Source organism: Eschrichtius robustus (genome assembly GCF_028021215.1).
Source record: "Eschrichtius robustus isolate mEscRob2 chromosome Y unlocalized genomic scaffold, mEscRob2.pri SUPER_Y_unloc_1, whole genome shotgun sequence".
NCBI lineage: Eukaryota > Metazoa > Chordata > Mammalia > Artiodactyla > Eschrichtiidae > Eschrichtius > Eschrichtius robustus.
Window position 1 is genome coordinate 2,035,448 of NW_027175152.1, and position 21,157 is coordinate 2,056,604.

The following is a 21,157-nucleotide window of genomic DNA, read 5'->3' on the forward strand; positions in this document are numbered from 1 at the left end:
CATTCTTCTAAAAATTGGTACCTCTTTAAAACATTAAACTGAAACATACACTTTTTTAGCTTTGCTAATCAAATTGTTTTAAGAATTAAAACAACCTCAACTAATATCAGTACATAACAGTAAGTACAATTTCATTTTTTCTTTATAAAGGCAAATGTTTTATCATATTAACTTGACCAAATCCTTAAATACCTTTTAAAGGTCTTAATATTGCGCTTAAAAACAAAACAACTGTTTGTGACTCCAGAATATGTGAGAAATATGATGTAAAGTGTTTTGTTCTTTATCTTTCAATGTATTTTTAAAATATAATTAGTTATTTATCTATATTAATTTTACAGAATGTTTTAAAACTCTTAAATGTAAACTTTCATTAAACATTTCCTTTTATGTTACTTCAGGGAATAACAAATTTGAGGGAGATTTAAAAGATACATACAAAAATAAGAGTTTTCCAGAACAGGACAACAGATGGACAATAAAACAGTTGGGGACATATATGAGGGCCAAGAAGACAGAAGTTCCAAAATCCATCTTGTGGCTGTGGCTGGCATTAGGTTTAAATTCCTATGTACCTAAAGCACTTGATTTAGAATGAGACTAAATTAATCTAGTCTTGAGTGGCTGTGAAAATCCCCAAATGCTTAGATTTCTAACCGTATTAATATAACTTCTGAATATGAAAATTAATGGCACAGAGAAAGGTAAAAGGTAAAACCTCTACAGGAGTAGAAGAAAGCACCATAATGAAGTTGTAAGGTACCTACCAAAAGGGAAGAAAAATTTCTAATTTCCCACAAAGTGCCAGTACCTATGTGCCAATAGCTAATTTCAGCAACCTAAAAAGTGTTTCCTTTTCTCCAAAATTTGTATTAACACAACCAAATTCTAATTAACTGAATTAATTTTATATCTATATTTATGACTCACTAACTGCTTAAAATATTTCAACTCTCCAATAAAAAACAAAACTGTGAAAGAATTGATATTTCAAATAAAGCCTTACATTTTATTATGTACTTTAAATACAACTTGTCTTCTAATAAAAGCCAACTTGAGTATTAAATCAAGTTTGCTAACTGCCTAAGAAATAAAAAAGCAGGCTAAGCTTGTCAAGTTTAATTTGCACCCATTGTCTAGTATATAGAGCCACCGCTTCCTTACTCTCCGCCTTATTTTGTGAGAAGACAGTTTCTTTACAGGCTTCTCGGTCTGAACAGAAAGATTAATCTACCGGTACTCATTAGCTTTTCAGAAATTTTTAAGGTATGAAGATAAACCTGTACGAAAGCATTCTATCTAGAAATACCGTTAACTTCTCTTTTCCAATTACCAAAGATTTTTACAATACTTCACTTTATAAAAATACTAGTGTCCTTATTTTTTTCCTAATTCTTCAGCTAAATTTTAATCTCTGAATAAGAAGTTGGCAAAAATGCTCCTTCATACATCTGTGGATCTTTCAGTTTATTGTACATTTAATACTTTTCATTGTAGACTTAGAATTTGGGATTGTGTGTTTAAGTAAGTAAAATAAGCAACATACAGGCACATATAAAATTTAGGGTACCTTGCAAAATCATATGAGCCACACTTATCTCTAAAACATTCCAAAACTTAGTTCACAATAAGTCTCATTTGCAGAACATAACTATTCCAAAACAAAGGAGTATAGACAGAAGAATGAAAAACAGGAAAAAGCAAAACCTTTCAATAAGACTTCTAAAAGTGTGCTGTGCTGGCAAAAAATGTAAACACTACAAAGAAAGTAAAAAGAAGCACATTTTGCCTGTTAAACAGAATGAAGACTAAGCACAAACTTAGCCAATATGCTATATTCAATGTTGAGGCTCAAATGCAAAGTTTCACGGTCACGTGATTTGAAAATGTTAAGCTAGAAAAGTAAATGACTCATGTTATAATTAGAACTGACAGTAAAATCTCCCATTGATATTCCAGATGTTTCTATTTAATGCAAAGAATTTGTGGGGAAAAAATGAGTCAAAATAATTACTTTCAGAGTTACCAAATCATGTTTATCTTTAAGTGGTCTTAGAAGAGTATCATCAAGGTGAATAAAGTAAATACTTAAATAGTAAAACTTCTAAGACTGAAAAATTCAATACAGAATCAGGGATGATTTTATTGAAAGCAACTTGTTTGTTGCTACTTTCCTCATTAAACAAACTGAATAGGATTCAGAACACTCTACTGAATAAAATGTAAAGGTAACAAGAAGGAATAATCCTACCTGTACACAGCATAAATCAATGTACAGTATTGTATGTGAACAAGACTGACTGGCTTTAAAATTGGCTTTTAAAGGCCAACATCTCTACAAAAGTCTGTAGAAGTATTGTTAGGGCAGGCCAACTTCTTTATGATGTCGCATTATGTGCTGGTTCTTTTCTGAAGGTCTTCGGAACCCTTTCTTGCAGTACTCACAACGGTGAGGATAGTCTTTCGTATGAATGGAGATAACGTGTCGTTTAAAGCCTGAGGCATCTGTAGTGCTATACTCACAGTACTCACACTGATACACTTTCCTGCCACTGTGTGTCTTCATATGCTTTTTAAGCTCATTCTGTTGTCTAAATCCCTTTCTACATCTCTTACACCTAAACGGAAGATCTTTTGTGTGAACTGAGAGAATATGGCGACTTAGAACGAATGGATCTGCAATCTTAAAGTCACAATGTCTACACTGGTGCATTTTTTTACCCTTGTGGGCAGCCACATGTTTCTTGAGTTCTGAAGGCCTATGAAAGCCTTTATCACACATATCGCACTTATGGGGGTAGTCCTTCGTGTGAACTGAAATTACATGTCGTTTCAAATCACTTGAGTTCGAACTCTTGTGGTCGCAATGCAAACACTGGTGAGTTTTGCTTTCTTGGTGGATAAGAGCATGTTGCTGCACCTCTTTGGTATCTGAGAAAGTCAGAAGACAAATGTCACACTTGAATGGCATCTCTTTACTATGCTTAGTTTTTACATGAGTTTTCAAATTAGAAGAGTCTGCAGACCTATATTCACAGTACTGGCATTCGTACGGCTTCTCCCCAGTGTGGATTCGCATGTGCTTTTTGAGCTCTGACGGGTGACGAAAACCTTTACCGCACTCCACACATATATGAGGAAAGTTCTTGCTGTGGACTGCCAAAAGGTGGCGATTCAATAACCCTTGTTCAGCTGTCTCATATTCACAGAATTTACACTTGTGCATTTTGTTAGCTCCTTTTTCCTTATGCACCATTTTGTGAGTAAACAAAGCCCCAGCGTGAGAGAAATGCTTCCCACACTCATCGCATTCAATGGCCTTCTCTGCCTTGCTGGTCAGCTTGTGGCTCTCCAGGTGGTTGTGTAAACTTATCTTCTTGTTGGTAGTGTAATCACAGTCAGTACAGCGGTACTTCTTCTTGGTGAGGTGTTCAGGGTGGTTTTTCATGTGCCTTTTCAAAAAACCTCTCGACTTAAACTTTTTCCCACAAATCATACAAGGATAGACAGTCAAGGGATGTCCATCAGGGCCAATAATTATTGCTAAGAAAGGAAAAGAAAGAAGCATGAGTGATCAATCCAAGTTGTTTTGGTCTCTTCAAGCATTTAAAGTGTGTGTTCTGAACACTGTTTATAAGTACCTATATTACGTTAACATACCTTTTATTGTTTTGCAACAAAAGATATAGCAACCTAGTAATAAAGAGAATCTGGTCCAGAAACCTCATTATGACTGTACCAATCTTATTCCCAGTTTAAAATATATAAAGTAGCAATTTAAAGCCATATAAATTTAGATATCTAGAGAAAATCATTCATAAAGTTCAACATTTCAGCTTTTATTATGTCAAGCCAAATTGATATTTAAAGTTCAACCACACCTATAAAAAAATTTAATATGTAAATCATTATACAAGATATACAAAAAAGGAATATATTCAATGAACAACTGAAGTATTTGTCCTGCTCCTCTGTGAATGATGCCTGCCTCATGCTGACAGAAATAGATCCTCTTTTTTTGGCCAAGCCATGCAGCATGTGGGATCTTAGTTCCCTGACCAGGGATTGAACCCGTGTGCTCTGCACTGGGAGTGAGCAGTCTTAACCACTGGACCGCCAAGGAAGTCCCTAGATTTTTTTGACTTTTTTTCATTTAAAGTTAACTGACATAATATTTTAGTGATTTTTTTTTCATTTCCACTAAAATAACCTGATATTTTTATTTTTCCTGAAATAGGTTCTGATCCAAAATCTATTTCTTTTTATCCAAGGAAATCATTCATGAATATCAGTGAATTCTTAAAATTATATTTTCAAATTCAATACACAAAAGCTACTGTATTCTAGCAGCTAAAATGCCATCATAACACCTCTGGGGATACATACTAGTTTCAACTGAGAGCTTGCAGAGCACGCTGCACTGTGGAACTCATGTGCCCTCACCTGTTTGGTACTGCCTGGAATCAGGTCTTCTCCTTTTCTTTGGTTTTTGTTTAGCCAGTCTGCCAAGTCCAGCAGACTCATCTATGTGCAAGAGGGCACTTGCAGTGCCATTCCGGCTTTCAATTCCATCAGAATTATTACCTAACAATATGCATTAAAAAACAAAATTATACAGTATTATAAATAATAAAGAATTAAGGATTCTTTATAAACTACAACAATGAAAAGCCATGATACTCATGAATGACAGAAATTCCCTATCTAGGTACTAGGCTTTACTTGGCTACTTATATACAAGACTGTAGGAAATGCCTAACTTCCAAATATAGCATCATTTTCCCCCATGAATTCTCTCGTTCTCACTCAAAGGTCATGAGCCACATATACTGAAGATTAAAACATTTGAGCTTGAAAGTTTACATAATTCTTAAATAACATAGGCACGAAAAAAATTCCTGTTAAACGTAAAGGCAAAGGCAAAAGGTAGACTATTTCATCTTCCTGTTTTTACTTAAATCACTACACTGGTACTTCATACTGCTGAAACTTAAGACCCTAGAAACATGTTTTTCAATAATAAATTCATGTTCAAGAACCATGCAATCCTTCAAGCTGCAACATGACATACCATAAGCTGCTGCCCATGCTATTGGCATGAATGTTTTCATTTCATTGTTATCCATTTGTTGTTCATGCACGGCAGCAGCGGCTGCTGCTGCAACAGCAGCATCCTCCTCTCCTACAATCACTTCCATATAAACTTCGTCTGCAATTTCTGCAACATCTGAGTAGAAAATCAACAGAACCACTTTTGTGACCAAGTTTACAGATCAGACAGGGAAGATATTTTTATTTCAATTTTGTTATTAAACAGAAAGGAGGTTCAAATGTTACATACCTAGAATATTACTTTCCCATAGTAAATACACTATAAACATTTATTCAATGAATCATCACTTTCTTGGCTTTCACCATAATTTGCTTACAAAATGACAATCTGAGCATACATCAAGAGTCACTGATATTCTTCTTTGGAATATGGCAGTACGATAATGTCTTCTTAGTGCTGCTTATTTTCTTCAAATACTGCTGCTTTAAAAAATTAAAAGCCTATAGGAACATAAAATTTTCCCCCACAAAAAGGCCACCTACTTACTTAAATCTTCATCTTGCTGAGAGTCATTGACAGTCATGTAAACCATCTTTTCCCTTGGCACACGAATACTGCTATTCTGATCAAGTAGTTCAACTCCACGATCATTCTCAGGCTCACTCTCCACAATGTCTACAGTGCCACCTATCAGAGAAGATGACAGCTCCAAGAATTTATGTGAAGACTTCATTTCCACCTGTTTCACTAACTACATTTTACATACTTTTCTACTGCTATATTGGAACCCTCCTAAAAGTTATCTTCAGAAAAGATTACATTCTCAATCTAAACCACCAAAAAGTAATTAGGTTGCAGTGTTTGATCAGGATGTACAATACGCTGAAGGTTTCCTCTTACCTAAGTCATCTTCTCCAGGGTCAGCTTTAAAAATGTACACCTTGATGACTTCAGGGCAAGTGCCATCCACTTTACAAGGATCCACTTCCGACTCTGCATCCACGGTCATTCCAGAGGAACCGTCGTGTTCTATTTTGCCAGCATCATCCACTAAAAAGGCAGGAAACGCATTACATAGTAATAGCAGATACTTAAATAAAATATTATCATTTTCAAAAGTCCTGTTTTACAAACATAATCTCTAACTTGACTCATGAAAACTGGATGATTCTACCTAGAAAGCAGAAGATTCAATGAATACATTTTGAAAATTTTCTAAAAGCGGATGAGATATAAAGGTAAAAATTATTTTATTTAAAGTAAACTGCTGGTAACCTAGAAAACTAACAAAAGTAATGAAATGATATACTTTACCTTTGGATATAGTTATATGCATAAGGTAAAAGCAGTATTACATTTTCCAAGATCTTGTGGAAAATGTCCTAGTAGTAAAATCAGCAAACACTAAATTTAATATAAATGTTTTATCAGTGTTATCTCATGTTCACTACTCCTGAATACTATTTGAATTTATGTTTCTATTAGAATTGCATTTTTCTTTTAAAAAAAACAAGTATGATTTTCAAAAAAGTATATTACAATGGTAAATGTAAACATCAAACTGTTTCATGTAAAACCACATACTCACAGACATGGTATATATACGTGCACATAACACACACAAACACACACATACTTGAGTCCACAAAAGTAATCACTCTGGGTCATTGCTTGCAAATGCAGCAAATCTATACTTAAACATACTCTTATAGACCTTAATTGAAGGTAGGGTGTTTTACATTTTTGGAAAAAAAACCCAAAATCATTATTTAACAATAGAGGCTCACATGGTTCCCAACAGTAGAGATTCAGGGAATACAGAACAAACATTTCATATTTTAAACTTTGTACCAGAAGAAAAAAAATTAGTACAGTATTATGTTTAGGATTTGGAAAATTAACAAAAGTAAAAAAAACAATGTCTCAAAGAAACATATTCTGAATTGTAATAATACCAAAAATATAATTCCCCAATAATGTCTCCTTTCATGCACTGCTATCTCTGGCACAAAAGAACGTCTGGCAAAGACTGATAAAAACTTAGTACTATTCAACTCATCACTGATGCTGTGTGCATTAGAGAAAGACTGATGGAATGTTCTCTCTGCTCTAGACACAACAAGTGATCTATTTGGCAGAGCTGAAGACCAAGCAGAGAGAAGCAGAACCAAAGCCCAGAGAAGAAGGTCGATTTAGCTTGTCTTCAATACTGCCATCAAGCCTTTTCATTTCCTTTTTGCTTCTGGTGCTCCTCTGCTAGACGTATTTCATTATCCTTTTCGTTGAACGATTATATTTTATTCAATTCAACAATGAATCACAACTATAAGTGAGACTTTGGGCTAGGTATCAGAGATAACAAATAAAATATGAAAAAGTCATGGACTCAAGAAGTTTGAATTCTAGTAGGAAAACAGATGATGAACAGATATTTGATTATTTTAAAATGTGGTAATACTAATAATATAACTACCATTTAAGTGATTACCTACCTAGTAACTACCTACTTAAGGAGGGAGGTTTTAAAGTACTGCCACTGCCAAAATTTCAAAGGACAGCAAACCTATGTTAACGCAAGTTGAATGATTATCTGAGATCACACAGCTAATGACCTAAGCCAGAATACAAAACCTAATCCATGTGACTCACAACTAACATTCATCAACTTTTAGTATTTTAAGAATGTATTCTATGAGATTTAAGGTAATTTTTTGGAAAAATCCAAAAACGGTATAATTAACAAAAGGTGGTTTCCATGAGTAGCGATCAGATGAGTAAGTTCATGACTCAAGCACAACTCAAAATAAGGCCATGGTGATAGTTTTGACCATCATGTAATTTTATGTCTTAAATTCTTAACACTGGCTTAGAAGGACAGAATTCAGCTTTTGATATCTTTAAAATAATTTCTCCAAATTCCCCATCATGTTCTTTAAAAGATCTAAAAATTTCATTTGTCTAATCAAATTCTTACATAGAATTATAGAACATTCTTACGTAGACTATTCAGATAAATTAAGTATCTCCCAAGTGAAAATACAACACTTTAGTTTCTTACTTATTACAAATCAAGACCATCCCCATCCCCAATAAATTACTTAACATAAAACTGCTTTCAAACAGCAGCCTGAAATATTTTTACCAACGTGAAAACCCTACTATGGCGTATAGAGTAACACAACACACATACAAAGTCAAGGAGGAACATCTACACTGGTTTATGGTAACCCAGAGGTCACTGATATTCTCGATGAAAAGTGTTTTAGTGAATGCTATATGGGGTCAGACTAAAGTGGGTGGAGAATTCTATATAGGATGTAAATTTCTTTAAGTTTAGTTTAAAAAAGGAGAATAAAGAAGCAGTAATCAGAATGGGTTGCAGGATCAAGGAGATTACTGTTTAACTGATAAAAATACTTAAGCCTGCTCAAAGTCTGTAGGTAATAAAGAAAGTGAGAGGCTGGAATTAAGAGGGCATAGTGAATCTGCTGGATCAAGATCTCAGAAGGAAAGGGAGAAGACAAAACTAGGAGCAAAGATGAAGGCAGTTTCCTTATACAGGAGAGTAAACACTATTCATTTTGAGACCCAGAAGCAAACAGCAATAGCAATGTAGCTAGATTGTTTTGGGGGAGAGGGTTGGACAGGAGCTAGAAATGCAGAAAACAAGAAAAAAAGTCCTGACTGGTGGTTTCAACCAGATGTACACAAGAGGAGGCAAAGGACTCTGGTTTAAAAGTAAGAGAATGGTAGACTGGGTTAAGAACTTGAGAAGTGAGGGAGAATGAGCTGGTACAGGATGAACTTAATGATATCAAGGTTCAAAAATCCCAGCTTGTTAAACTCTTGGCAATTATAAACAAATAACACACACACACCCCTTCCCTAAACCCTGAATTTAACTAACTAAAATATCTTCAACAATATTTAATAAATACAGTTTGTGAGGAAAAAAATAGGCATTATATCCTTAATTCTGGTCTGACGTGTATAGCAGTTTTTTTAATGACATATCCAGCTGACTGACCTAATTAAAATTATGTTCTTAAAGGTGACTTTGGAATGTCAAACTGAGATGGGAGTGGAGATCTCAGCAAACCAGGCAGGAGAATCCAAAATAAATTTATAATTCTTTGGAGAACTAACCTTTAAGAACTCTGTAGATGAAGTTGGCCTCTTTTGGCAAGTTTATAAAAAGTCATTATAAACAGGTACTGAAAAACCTAATGTCCTGTGTTTACAAATTCACACTAGATGTTCTTATAAATGTTAATTTGTAGGTAACCATAAAACTCTTGAGGACTGTAAAATCTAATAATTTTGGAATTGCAAAATGTCACATATTCACCTGTAGCTTGTAAAAGATCCTTCTAGTTGCTTCTACATTTTTAAAAATATGCAATAAAGGGAGTTCCCTGGGGACTTAGTGGTTAAAATTCTAGGCTCTAACCCCATCACCCAAAACTATCAATAGTTACAAGAATACTATTCAGATATTTCTCTATGCATGTATACATGTAAAAGAATGAAAGAATGAACACAAATGTTTTAAATGAAAATTATAACGTTATTTTTAAACAACAAATTCAACAATAAAACCAGTTTAATTTCACAGTTCACCATTCTAATCCCTTGAATATTCTCCCAATTCTTATGGCCCTCTCTCACTTCATCTGACCATTTGATTTGCAGAATCACACCCCTGCCAAATGTAATTTTTGTCTTTGCACCTATTATCTATGCAGCTACATCTAGATTTTTAAAAACCACATAATTCTTATGGTCTCATTTTAAAATACCTGACCATAAACTTTGAATGGATTATATTTCACATTTTTTCCTCAAAACTCCAACACTACCTACCAATTGATTTTACTGCCTATTTCCCTAAGAACAAGTGAAACATTAAAAAAAAATCCACTGAATTTGGCTCTACCCACGTGCCAAAAACTAAATCCATAAATTCTACCTTTACTGTACGTTACCATAAACTATTTGTACTCCTCCTATTTAAAAGCAATCCCTCTCATTGAGCACTAATTTATACTTTCTCTGTACTGTTCAACAATTATCTTTTACATCATCAATTTATCCATCATTTTCTACAGGAACATTGCTTTCAGCAAACAACTAAGCTTTCTCTCTCTTTGTAAAACAGCCACAATGATAAAACCACCTTATCTTGATCCCACTTCTGCAAGTTTCATTTCTCCAACTCTCATTCCACATTCTCTGAACTCACTTCACTTAGGCTTTTGCCAAACTTCACCAAAACTGTTCACTAAAGTCACTCATGACCAATTCTCAGCACTCATTTGACTTGCACCAGCATCTGACACAGATGTTCACTCTCCTCTGTGACTGACCTTCCTTCTTGACTTCTTTGACCTAAACTCTTGATTCTTCTACAATAGCTGCTCCTTTTCCCCTGCCTCTTAAAAACCTCACATCTTTTCATTCTTGGCCTTCTTTCCTTTATACATAACCAATCCCTCTTTTGGTGATCTCACTCTTACGGTTTAAATTTCATCTATACACTAAGAATTCTCAATCCGTATCAATCTATATCATCAACCCAGAACTATCTCCTGAACTCAGTTTAGCACATGCATTTCCTTTTTGATGTCTACCAGAAAACTCAAATGAAGTTTTTCATAAAATGTCATCTTCTCTAGGCATCCTGAGCATAACAACTCAGTATCTTCTTTATTGGGCTATTTTAACTTTTTCAAAGCACTTTCTAATACACACATAATTCACTTATTAATTTTATGCCTGCACACTTCTGCTAGAAGGCATTCCCTGTGAGGGGGAGGAACTTCCATTCATTTTACAACATTGTCTGGCACATAGTAACTATTCAACATCCATTTGCTAAATGTATAAGTGACGGTCTTCAAGTAAATGTCTATTAGCCCAATAAATGTAGATTTTAAAACACCCCTCTTGGAAAAAAGTATTATAGTTAGATTGTTATCATATTTTAAGTATCTACTGTCATCTGTGATAAGAGAAATTAACACACTTATACATCATGCCATCCGAAATACTTTATAGTTAATACTTTGTACATAATTACTTTGTTGCATGATCTTAAAATATACATTTGTTTGGTCTAGTTTTATTTTTTACTTTATTGAAGTACAGTTGATTTATAATGTTGTGTCAATTTCTGCTGTTCAGCAAAGTGATTCAGTTATATACATAATTTTTATATTTTTTTCTTTTATGGTTTATTATAGGATATTGAATATAGTTCCTTGTTCTAAATACACAGTAGGACCTTGTTGTTTATCCATTCTGTATATAACGGTTTGCATCTGCTAACCCCAAACTCTAGCTTTAAATTAACACTACTTTTTCCCTCTATTCCTGAGATATTTCTACTGATGTATTTCATTTAATTGTTCTAGTAATTACTGAATAGCAAACCCCCACCACTCATGAGTCCTAATGTCTGTGAAATCTTGGGTACCTGAGAATGACTTATCTGTTAATTTATTTTGAAGAACAAGTTGGTTGGGTATAAAATTCTTAAACTATAGTTTCCTCAGAATTTTTAGACGTTGTTGCATTATCATATGGCATTGAGCATTTTGTGGTTTATCCTCTAAAAGTTCACTAACATAACTACCATTATGACTTGATGGTTTTTTTCTTTTTACAATGTATTGCCTCATGATTTCAATGATTCCTTTTTAATATTGAGATAAAATTTATATACCATGACAGTCACCCTTTTATAGTGAGTGTACAATTCAGTGGTTTTTAGTAAATTCAGTCATGCAATTATCTTCACCATCTAATTCCAGAATATTTCTATCGCCCTTAAAAGATACCTTTGTCCTCTTTTAAAAAATAAATTTATTTATTTATTTATTTATTTATGGCTGTGTTGGGTCTTCATTTCTGTGCGAGGGCTTTCTCTAGTTGTGGCAAGCGGGGGCCACTCTTCATCGCGGTGAGCGGGCCTCTATCACAGCCTCTCTTGTTGCGGAGCACAGGCTCCAGACACGCAGGCTCAGCAGTTGTGGCTCATGGGCCTAGTTGCTCCGTGGCATGTGGGATCTTCCCAGACCAGGGCTCGAACCCGTGTCCCCTGCATTGGTAGGCAGATTCTCAACCACTGCGCCACCAGGGAAGCCCCCCTTTGTACTCTTTTAACAACCCGTCTTCAACTATCTCACAATTAGATTAGGCAATCACTAATTTACTTTTTGTCCTTATAGATATACCTATTCTAGACAGTCCATATACTTATTTCTTGAACTTTCTAAGTTCATCCATGATGTGGACTGTATCAATGCTTCTCTTATTTTTATGGCCAAACAAAATTCCAGTGTATGGTGATACCACATTTTTAAAGTCAATTCATCTACTAATGAACATTAGGGTTGTTTACATGTTTTGGCTACTAGTATTAAAAATGCTGCTATAATCATCTGTATAAAAACTATTGTGTGGCCATGTTTTAACATTTCCTGGGTATATGCTTAGCAATAGAATAGCTGGGTCATACGGTAATTCCATGTTTAACTTTCTGAGGAATTGCCAAATTTTTCTGAAGTGGCTACACACCATTTTCTTTCCCACCAGCAATTTATGAGATGCAAAATCTCCCCATTCATGCCAACACTTCTTACCTCCCATTTCTTAAAATACCAATCTGAATGTCTGTAGTGGTATCTCACTCTGGTTTTGATTTGTATTCCCCTAATGACTAACAATGTTGAACATCCTTTATATGCTTATGTTTTTTCCTTTGGAGAAATGTCTACTCAAGTTCTCTGCCCATTTTTTAAATTAGGTTATTTGTCTTTTTATTACTGAGTTGTAAAAGGTTAATATCCTTGATTCCTAGACCCTTACATACAGGCTTTACAAATATTTTCTCCAATTCTGAGTTATCTTTTCACTTTCTTGACACTGTCTTTGAAACAAAAACATTTCAAATTTGGGGCTGTTCTCTGTATTTATTTTTTGTTTTGCTGCTTGCGCTTTTTGGTGCCAAACCTTAGAAGCCACTATCATTAATAATCCAAGTTTAAGAATACTTACACCTATGTTTTCTTCTCAGAATTTTAGCTCTTACATTTAAGTCGTGAGTTAATTTTTGTTATGTTTTGAGATAGTGGCCCAACTTCATTATTTACAACACATAGACATCTAGCTATCCCAGTATCATTTGTTGAAGAGACTATTTTTTTCTCCCCATTGAACTATCTTTTATTTTTTTTCCGGCCTCACCACGCAGCTTGCGGTATCTTAGTTCCCCGACCAGGGATCAAACCCCGGCCCTTGGCAGTGAGAGTGCAGAGTCCTAACCAATGGACCCCCAGGGAAGTCCCCCCATTGAACTATCTTGAAACCTATGTGAAAAATCAGAGTATCAATCAATGGCCAGAAATGTACGGGTTTATGTCTGCACTGCCAATTCTCTTCCATTGATATATATGTCTATCCTTATACCAATACTGCTCAGTCTTGATTACTGCAGGTTTTTTGTTTATATGGGAAGGTCAATTTCTCCTTTATTTTTAAAACTTTAACTAGATAATAGAATTCTTGGGTGACCGTCTTTGTTCCTTCAACATATTGACTATATTATCCCATTGCCTTCTAGCCTCCATGTTTCCTAATGAGAAAACCACCATTACTCTTTTTGAGGAAAGATCATTTGTATGTGATGAGCCAATTCTGTCTAGCTTTCAGGGTTTACTGTCTTTTAACTATTTAAAAAGTTCACTGAATTTTTCTGTATTTGGGTTTTATCTCCTAGTTTCTGTCTCCTGTGTCTATCAATTTTCTCCATAATCATGTTTAATTCTATTTTTTTAGCCATTTCATTTTTGCAATTTTCTAAAGCCTGATCAAAAGATTCCTGAATAAATTACTTATTTTTATTCTTATTGTTGCTTTCACAGTGGCTTTTTTTTTTTTTTGCCAATTAGTTTACTTTTATTAAAAGAGTAATCCATGTACGTGGTATAAAATTCAAACAGTACATCAGTGAAAAGTGAGACAGAATGCCACACAGTTAAGGAGAAAGAAAGACAACTTGTTAAGAATCTCTGTGGATAGAGAAGATGAAAAAAAGTGCAGTTGCACTGGAGCAGTGGAGGCTGTAGAATGTAGAAAATTATCATTATCATAAAGCTGGGCCATGATGATGATATACCTGATCACACTGGAGACATATAAATGCCTACTATCTCTGCCCCAAAAATGTGTGCAGTAAATTTTACTGTGCTATGCTCAAAGACACAAGGGAAAAAGACTTATATTCAGAGTTAATGGAAACAGTCTGAACTCCGCATTTACACTAAAACTTGAGTGCAAAGACCCTGGTTATCTCTATGACCTGCTGATTTAAGATAACCAAGTTATTTAAATCAGCAGCTAGATAATGGAACTAGCCGACAAAGTGAAACCCCATTAATGTAAGGAATATATCTAAAAGCTGAAGTCAGAAAGATCAGACACCTATCCAGGCATTCTACTAACAATTATTATGACTATGACGTGTGCTATAAGCAAAACTATGTCTAATTATGTCCTGGGTGATTAAAAAAAGTAAGCTCAATGAAGAAAACCAGCATTCCATAATGAGTAGTGAGCAGAATGTAAAACAGTGATATTAAATTTCTAATCAATCTAAAATCTACATCAATTAGTTGTTTACGCTCTTGTACATGACTACTTTAGTTCAAGGTGTTACACTAATATAATTCCAAAAGCAAAAGTGAATTTATTTTTAAAAATACAATTATTACTCCAAAGGGAAAAGAGACATTGGTGTGGGAAAAAGTAAGTGCAAAAGTGACTGCATTATAAAGACAGAAGATTTTTTTCCAAACTGAAACCCTTTCAAGTTTTGGTGGTAATTCTAATAAGGGAAGTAACAGCCTAATTACATCCTTCACGATTTCATATAGTTCAGTCCTATTCTTTGCAGCCTTTATCTTTCTATTACAACCTTATGTAGAAATAAATCTTTACTTTTGTATCATTTCACTTTCCTTAATTACAGCTTATCTTATAGGAACCACAGTAAAACAATATTGCAAATAGGCTTATGCGATTTATCTTAACATTATATAAATGTAAGTCAAGAAAACATCACCCTAATGTAAGTTAGGAAAGACAGCCTTCAAAAACACCTTTGGACAATCACTGTACCCCAAGACTTACAGGAAATCATTAGGTAGTCCTCACAGTTGCCTTTGTCATCATCTTGCTGGTCCACAGGGATCCCGTTGGCATCTATGACTGCTTCAGAGGCACAATCTGCTACCAATACTTCTTCTGAAACTACATCAGTTGTCAGAGGATCAGTGATGATTTCTGCTTCAACTACACTATCATGAATGTGTTCAACGTGTCCAATGTCAGACACGTGTATGGATTCACTTGTCAAGACGTGTTCTGGCATAGACATTGAGGCTGAAGTAATATCAGAAGCTAAAACATCATCTGGGACTGTGCAATGTGCTAAAGAAACTTCTTCAGTTACATCTGAGGTAATAAGCACTTGCTCTGGAATGATGACATTTTCAGACACATCTGCTTCTTCTAAGATATCTGAGCACTGAACATCCTCAATAACAACATCCTCAATAACATCTTGGATTACAACTGAGTCTGGGTCATCAGGAACAAAGTTATGTACAGTTATATCTGAATCCACAACATCTGAAACAAAAACCGTTTCTTGAACTTCCACAACAATTTGATCACCATCCATGTGTGTAGCATCAGTTCCTTAAAAAAACAAAAATTAAAACAACAAATTTCAGGTAGGCATGAATGGCTATCTTAAATGATGTAAATGTTCTTTAACTTCCACCAGAAGAACAGACTATATCCTTGGCTTTCTCAAACATTAAAATAGCTTTAAGAAATACAGAGGGAATCTATTTGATTCATATAAGAAACAAAAGATTTTAACACAAGCATGGTTTTATTCAATCCTAACCAATTAACATGTAAAGAAATACTAGAAAAACAAAAAATGCAGGGCAGTCACAAAAGAAAAATATTCATTAAAAAAACACACAAAACATTGAAGTTCCCAGGCAACCAAAATAAAATTTTAAGCCATATTATGAAATTAAGCAAGTAATACAAGTTCAGAAAACTAATGAACCATTTTCCCTCCTGTCTGTTCCATTTCTTTTCTTCCCCCCCAACTCATTCAACACAGTTTTCTACTTTTAATCATTCATATATATTTCTTTTCTTCCCTTCCTTTAAAAAATTTCATTGTCTCACCCTATTCTGGTATAATACTCCACCATTATTCTTTATCTAATGACTGGAAATTTAGAAATTATCCTCTAAATTTATCCTCTGAATTTGGCGTATAAAAGGATTTGGGCATCAGTGAAAAGCGAGATAGAATGCTACACGGTTAAGGAGAAAGAAAGACAACTTGTTAAGAATCTCTGTGGATAGAGAAGATGAAAAATAGTGCAGCTGCCCTGGAGCAGTGGAGGTTGAGGTTAGTTGCTGTGCAGCCTGACCAAGTTCACCAGGGTATTGTGCCTCCACCTAGCCTCTTCCTGAGCCCATACACTCCATCTCCAAGGCAGTTCCTCAGAATATAAGAAACCCAACTCACTCCATTCTGCAATTAAGGTAGAGGGGTGAATCAACTGGAGCCCCTTGAGATTAAATGACTTCACCAAGATCACACAGTTGCTTGCACAGCACATGTACTGAATGAATGCCATGAGTGGGAAAAGAAGTAAAATATCCTCACCAAAAACATAAAATAAAATAAAACAAATCTGGTATCTTGGCTCTTGGTCCAGTAAAAAGCAATCATGGAAGTCTTAACTACAATGCTACTTGGCTGATTAGTGTCCCTGGTCATGACTCAGAGAAGCTGAATTTAATAAGCAGATGCCTAACCCAATGACTATGTGTCAATGAGCAGGCCCTCCAAGAAACAAACAGATTCTTCAACAAACAAAAATGATCAACAAGGGCCAAAGAATAATAAAGCTGCAGGGAGTCTTTAAACCAGTTAATACCCACTTTCATTATATATAGAAACAATAACGAGAAAATGCCTCCTTTAATTTCTATAAAACTTCAACAAAAGGCTTAGTAATAATTTGTCTTCAATGTCTCTAATAATTGACATCAAGCAATAGATGACTTTAAGCTGCATCTTAAGAACATACCTGTGAAAGCACTTAGTGGCAACAGCACTGATTAAAAGATCTAAATCACAGAGCACAGTTTAGACACATTCATTTTGTAACCTTGGGCAAGTCATTTAACCTCTGAATTTTGGTTGCCTCATCAGTAAAATGAGGACAGTAATATCTGTCATGCATACCTCACAGGACTGTTGTGATGATCAAATGGCAATGTAAGGAAAGTGTTCTGAAAAACTGTAATGAGAGGTTTCATTATTATTAGGACATATAAAAATGGAGGACCTCGTAAATTAAGTGACTTGTTCATAGACAGACAAACAACATAGTGTTAATAAATAGGGCTAAAATGCAAAAGCCCTTCATTCTACCCCTTGACCCATGCCCAGCCTTGCTTGTGGCTTTAAACTAGTAAATCCTATGTGTTTTTCTCCAAGGAACTTACAGTCTCTCTTTCAAGAACATTAATTATACTTCAATATGTTCAAGTATCCAAAGATGTATTTACCATTATCAAACAGAAATTACCACGAGTCAAGACTATCCCTAATTGTTTAAGACACACACACACACACATACACACAGGATTTAGAAAGCATATTAAAAATCCTCACGTTTCTTGGTATAATTAATTACTGTTTCTTTAATGTATGGCAATATGATCATATAAAATTCAATGAGTAAAATTCTTAAAATTTTAACTTATAAGAATAGCTGTGTAAATCACTTTACAATATTATGTACTTAGAACCATCTGTAAATGTCAATAATTTTTTTCCCACTGTTACAACTTCATGAATGTAATTTTCCTTGAGCAGTTGGAGGAATGAAGCAAGATTCCATCTGCCTGATGCAGAAGGCTCCTTTCAGAAAGCCTTTTGAGAATCAGGGCTGTATCAGTAGGACACTATCAAAACACAGGACTTCAGGTTTATACTTTACCTCCTGGGCATCAAAGAACAGAGAAATGACCTCATCTATGTGTTATTTTAGAATGAGTACTCTGCTGGTGCAGGTAGTGAAAGAAAGAAACTAACTTTGAGGAAAATAATTTAATATTATTAAGTTAAGAATGAGATTATAGTGCTTGGGCTAAGTGGGAGAACTGGCATGAAGAGCAGTGTGGTATACAGCCTCCCCAGCCCATTTACTCCACACTACCCTTCTTGCAAAATGTCCATGCCACAATGGCTGGAATTGTGAATACATTACATTATGGCTAATGCCATAAATACTTTTCAGATATAATTAAAGTTATGAACCTTAAATAGGGTGATTTTACTAGATAAACATAAACCCTTAAAGCAAAGAAATTTCTTAGGCTGGCATTAGAGAGTTGAAGCAGAATGTTAAGTATGAGACAGATTCAATGCCCTATTGCTTTGGATGGGGCAGGGTGGAGAGCACATGAAAAGCAAGTGAAGGAACACAAGCAGCTGCGAGGAGCAAAGGCCAGCCAGCAAGGAAACGGGCACCTCAGCCCTACAACTGTAAGGAAGTGAATTTAGCCAACCACCTGAATTAGCTTGGAATCGGTTTCACCCCAGAAGCTCCAGAAAGGAACAACACCCTGATGACACCTTGATTTCAGCCACATGAAATCCAAACCAAATAGCACAGCTATGCCATGATAGACTTCTGATGTATGGAAACCATGAGACGAAGAATTTTACTATGTTATACAGCTACGTTTGTTTAATGTTTGGCAGAGCAATAGTAACAGAAATGAATACAGATTTTTGGTACCAGAGAGTGGAGTGCTGCTGTACAAATACCTACAGATGTGAAATGGTTTTGATACTCCCTTGAATAGTCCAGTAATGGAAATATGGATGTTAACAACTCATGCTAGTGAGAACTCAGAAGGAAGAAACAACCAAAGCAGAAAAATTTTACATGGATTTACAGAATACCTAAGTCACCATGTACAGACAGTTAATACAAATCTAGACTTTAAGGACACTGCTAGTAAAGGCTCAAAAGATAGTGAGAAACATGTTATTCAAAACTGAAGGAAGGAATAACCTGTTACATTGCGACAAGTAGCTTAGCAAAATTGTATCCTGCGGTTATATGGAAAATGTAACTTGTAACAGTTAACTCAGATATTTAGCTCAGGTGATTTTAGCTGAGTGTTGATGATGTGACTTGGTTTGTTCTTGCTGCTTATGGTAAACTCAAGAAAAGAAAGATAAATTGTGGAAGAACCAATAAATAAAAAGGTAGCAGGACTTAACAACTGGGGAAATTCTCAGCTGCAACAGATGACAAAGAGAAAAAAGTAGTTAAAATTGGGGTGATTTGCTGTCAGTAAAGAACCTTTTAGAGGAAAAGCAGTTTGTGACTCTACAACTCTTCCCTATAATCTCAGACAAAGCAAAAAGTCTGAGAATTCAGTCATATAATGTCTTTCTAAGGCTGTAAACAGTGTGCCTCACAGATACCTTAATCAAAGTAGGATGCGTCTAAAGAGCTTAGGGCGTTGTCCTGCAACCATCTCAGCAGAAGTCAAAAAGAAGAGGGATTATCTTAGAAGGATATGTACATGGATCTCTTTTCCAATAAGGTAAATGCCCATGACACAGAGAGGAGATTCACAAAATTCTTTTAAAAATTTACACCATCAGAATCAATACTAGTTTCGATTGCTAGCTCCAGAAAAGAATGAAGCCCTGCCAACACTCTGAAACTCAACACAAGGACCAAGTTAAGCCACACTGTAGCTGAACTTCTGACCTACAAATCTGTGAGGTAACAAACTGATGTATTTTAGGTCGCTCAATTTGTGGAAATGCATTACAGCAACAAAAGAAAACCAGTAACAGCAGAAATAAACAAAAAACACTTTCAAAGACAGAACTAATAGGACTTAGTAAACTGAGAAAAATTAAAATAAAGATAACAAGTTTTTGATACTGATGGTATTACTGACAAGACTGAGTTGGCAACGAGATTTCTGAGAGGAAAACAAGATACCTAAGTATAAATCAATACAGATCTAGCAATACATCCTCTTGATAACTCCAAATTTGGCAGATGGAAAGTGGAACAACCCAAGAAATAGATATACCTATTCCATCAAAAAATGAGTTTGGCTCTTGTGGCTGTAATTCAAGTTCATCTTCATCCATGGCCTTTGATTCTCATTAGTTACAGCTCCTAAACCGGGAAATAAAGTATATCAAACATTAATTTTTTCATATCACATACTTAAAATGTCATCATGATATTTACACTTCTGAAATGGTCACATTTCTTGATTTTTCAAAACCTATCAATGTAAAATAAAGTGAACATAATGATTTCCAATTATATTTGGGTAGCTGTATCATAAGAAAGAGAAGTTAAATCAAGCAGGTTGACAGTGTTTTGGGGTTTTTCTCTTTGTTTTATTTAGAGTATACTCTACTAAAGTGAAGAAATTTTTTTCCTTTTTTAAACTGAGGAATAGTTGATGTGCATTTGCTATATAAGTTCCAGTGATTCACAATTTTTGAAGGTTATATTCTATTTATAGTTATTATAAAACACTGGCTATGTTTCCTGTGTACAATATATCCTTGTAGCTTATTTATTTTATACATACTACTTTTTAACCTCTTGATTCCCTACCTTATTTTGCGCCTTCCCTCTCCCCTCTGGTAACCACTAGTTTGTTCTCTGTATCTGTGAGTCTGTTTCTTTTCTGCTATATTTCATTAGTTTCTTTTATTAAAGTGCATAAATCTTAAGTGTTTAGCTTAATAAATTTATATTTCTGTAAATCTGTATTAGCATTACTCAGAATAAGACATAAAACATTTTTTGTACCCCAGAAAACTCCCTCTAGCCTCCTTTCCATAAACAGCCATGACTGTTTAAGGTTCAACTTTAACACATTTTGTGGAATACTGAGGGAATTCCAGAAAGATTTTTATTACATCTTTAAATTTAATATAGT

The 21,157-nt window shown here is 34.8% G+C and overlaps 1 protein-coding gene across 6 annotated transcripts in view; it reads right to left on the bottom strand.

Annotated features, from left to right (window-relative positions):
* Positions 1-381: 381 nt before the first annotated feature.
* Positions 382-21,157, bottom strand: part of LOC137757645 (zinc finger X-chromosomal protein-like) — a 62,643-nt gene continuing 41,867 nt past the window's right edge. For 5 of the 6 annotated variants that reach the window (XM_068534249.1, XM_068534246.1, XM_068534248.1 and 2 more), the window contains 7 exons: positions 20,288-20,376; positions 15,245-15,814; positions 5,954-6,103; positions 5,600-5,740; positions 5,072-5,227; positions 4,444-4,584; positions 382-3,543 (listed from right to left, as the gene is read on the bottom strand). In XM_068534249.1, coding sequence (XP_068390350.1) covers positions 2,360-3,543; positions 4,444-4,584; positions 5,072-5,227; positions 5,600-5,740; positions 5,954-6,103; positions 15,245-15,814; positions 20,288-20,348 — 2,403 coding nt within the window. In that variant the 5' untranslated portion in view covers positions 20,349-20,376 and the 3' untranslated portion in view covers positions 382-2,359. Of the gene's footprint in view, positions 3,544-4,443; positions 4,585-5,071; positions 5,228-5,599; positions 5,741-5,953; positions 6,104-15,244; positions 15,815-17,399; positions 17,455-20,287; positions 20,377-21,157 lie in introns of those variants that run through there. The other variant, XM_068534251.1, reaches the window with a different exon arrangement.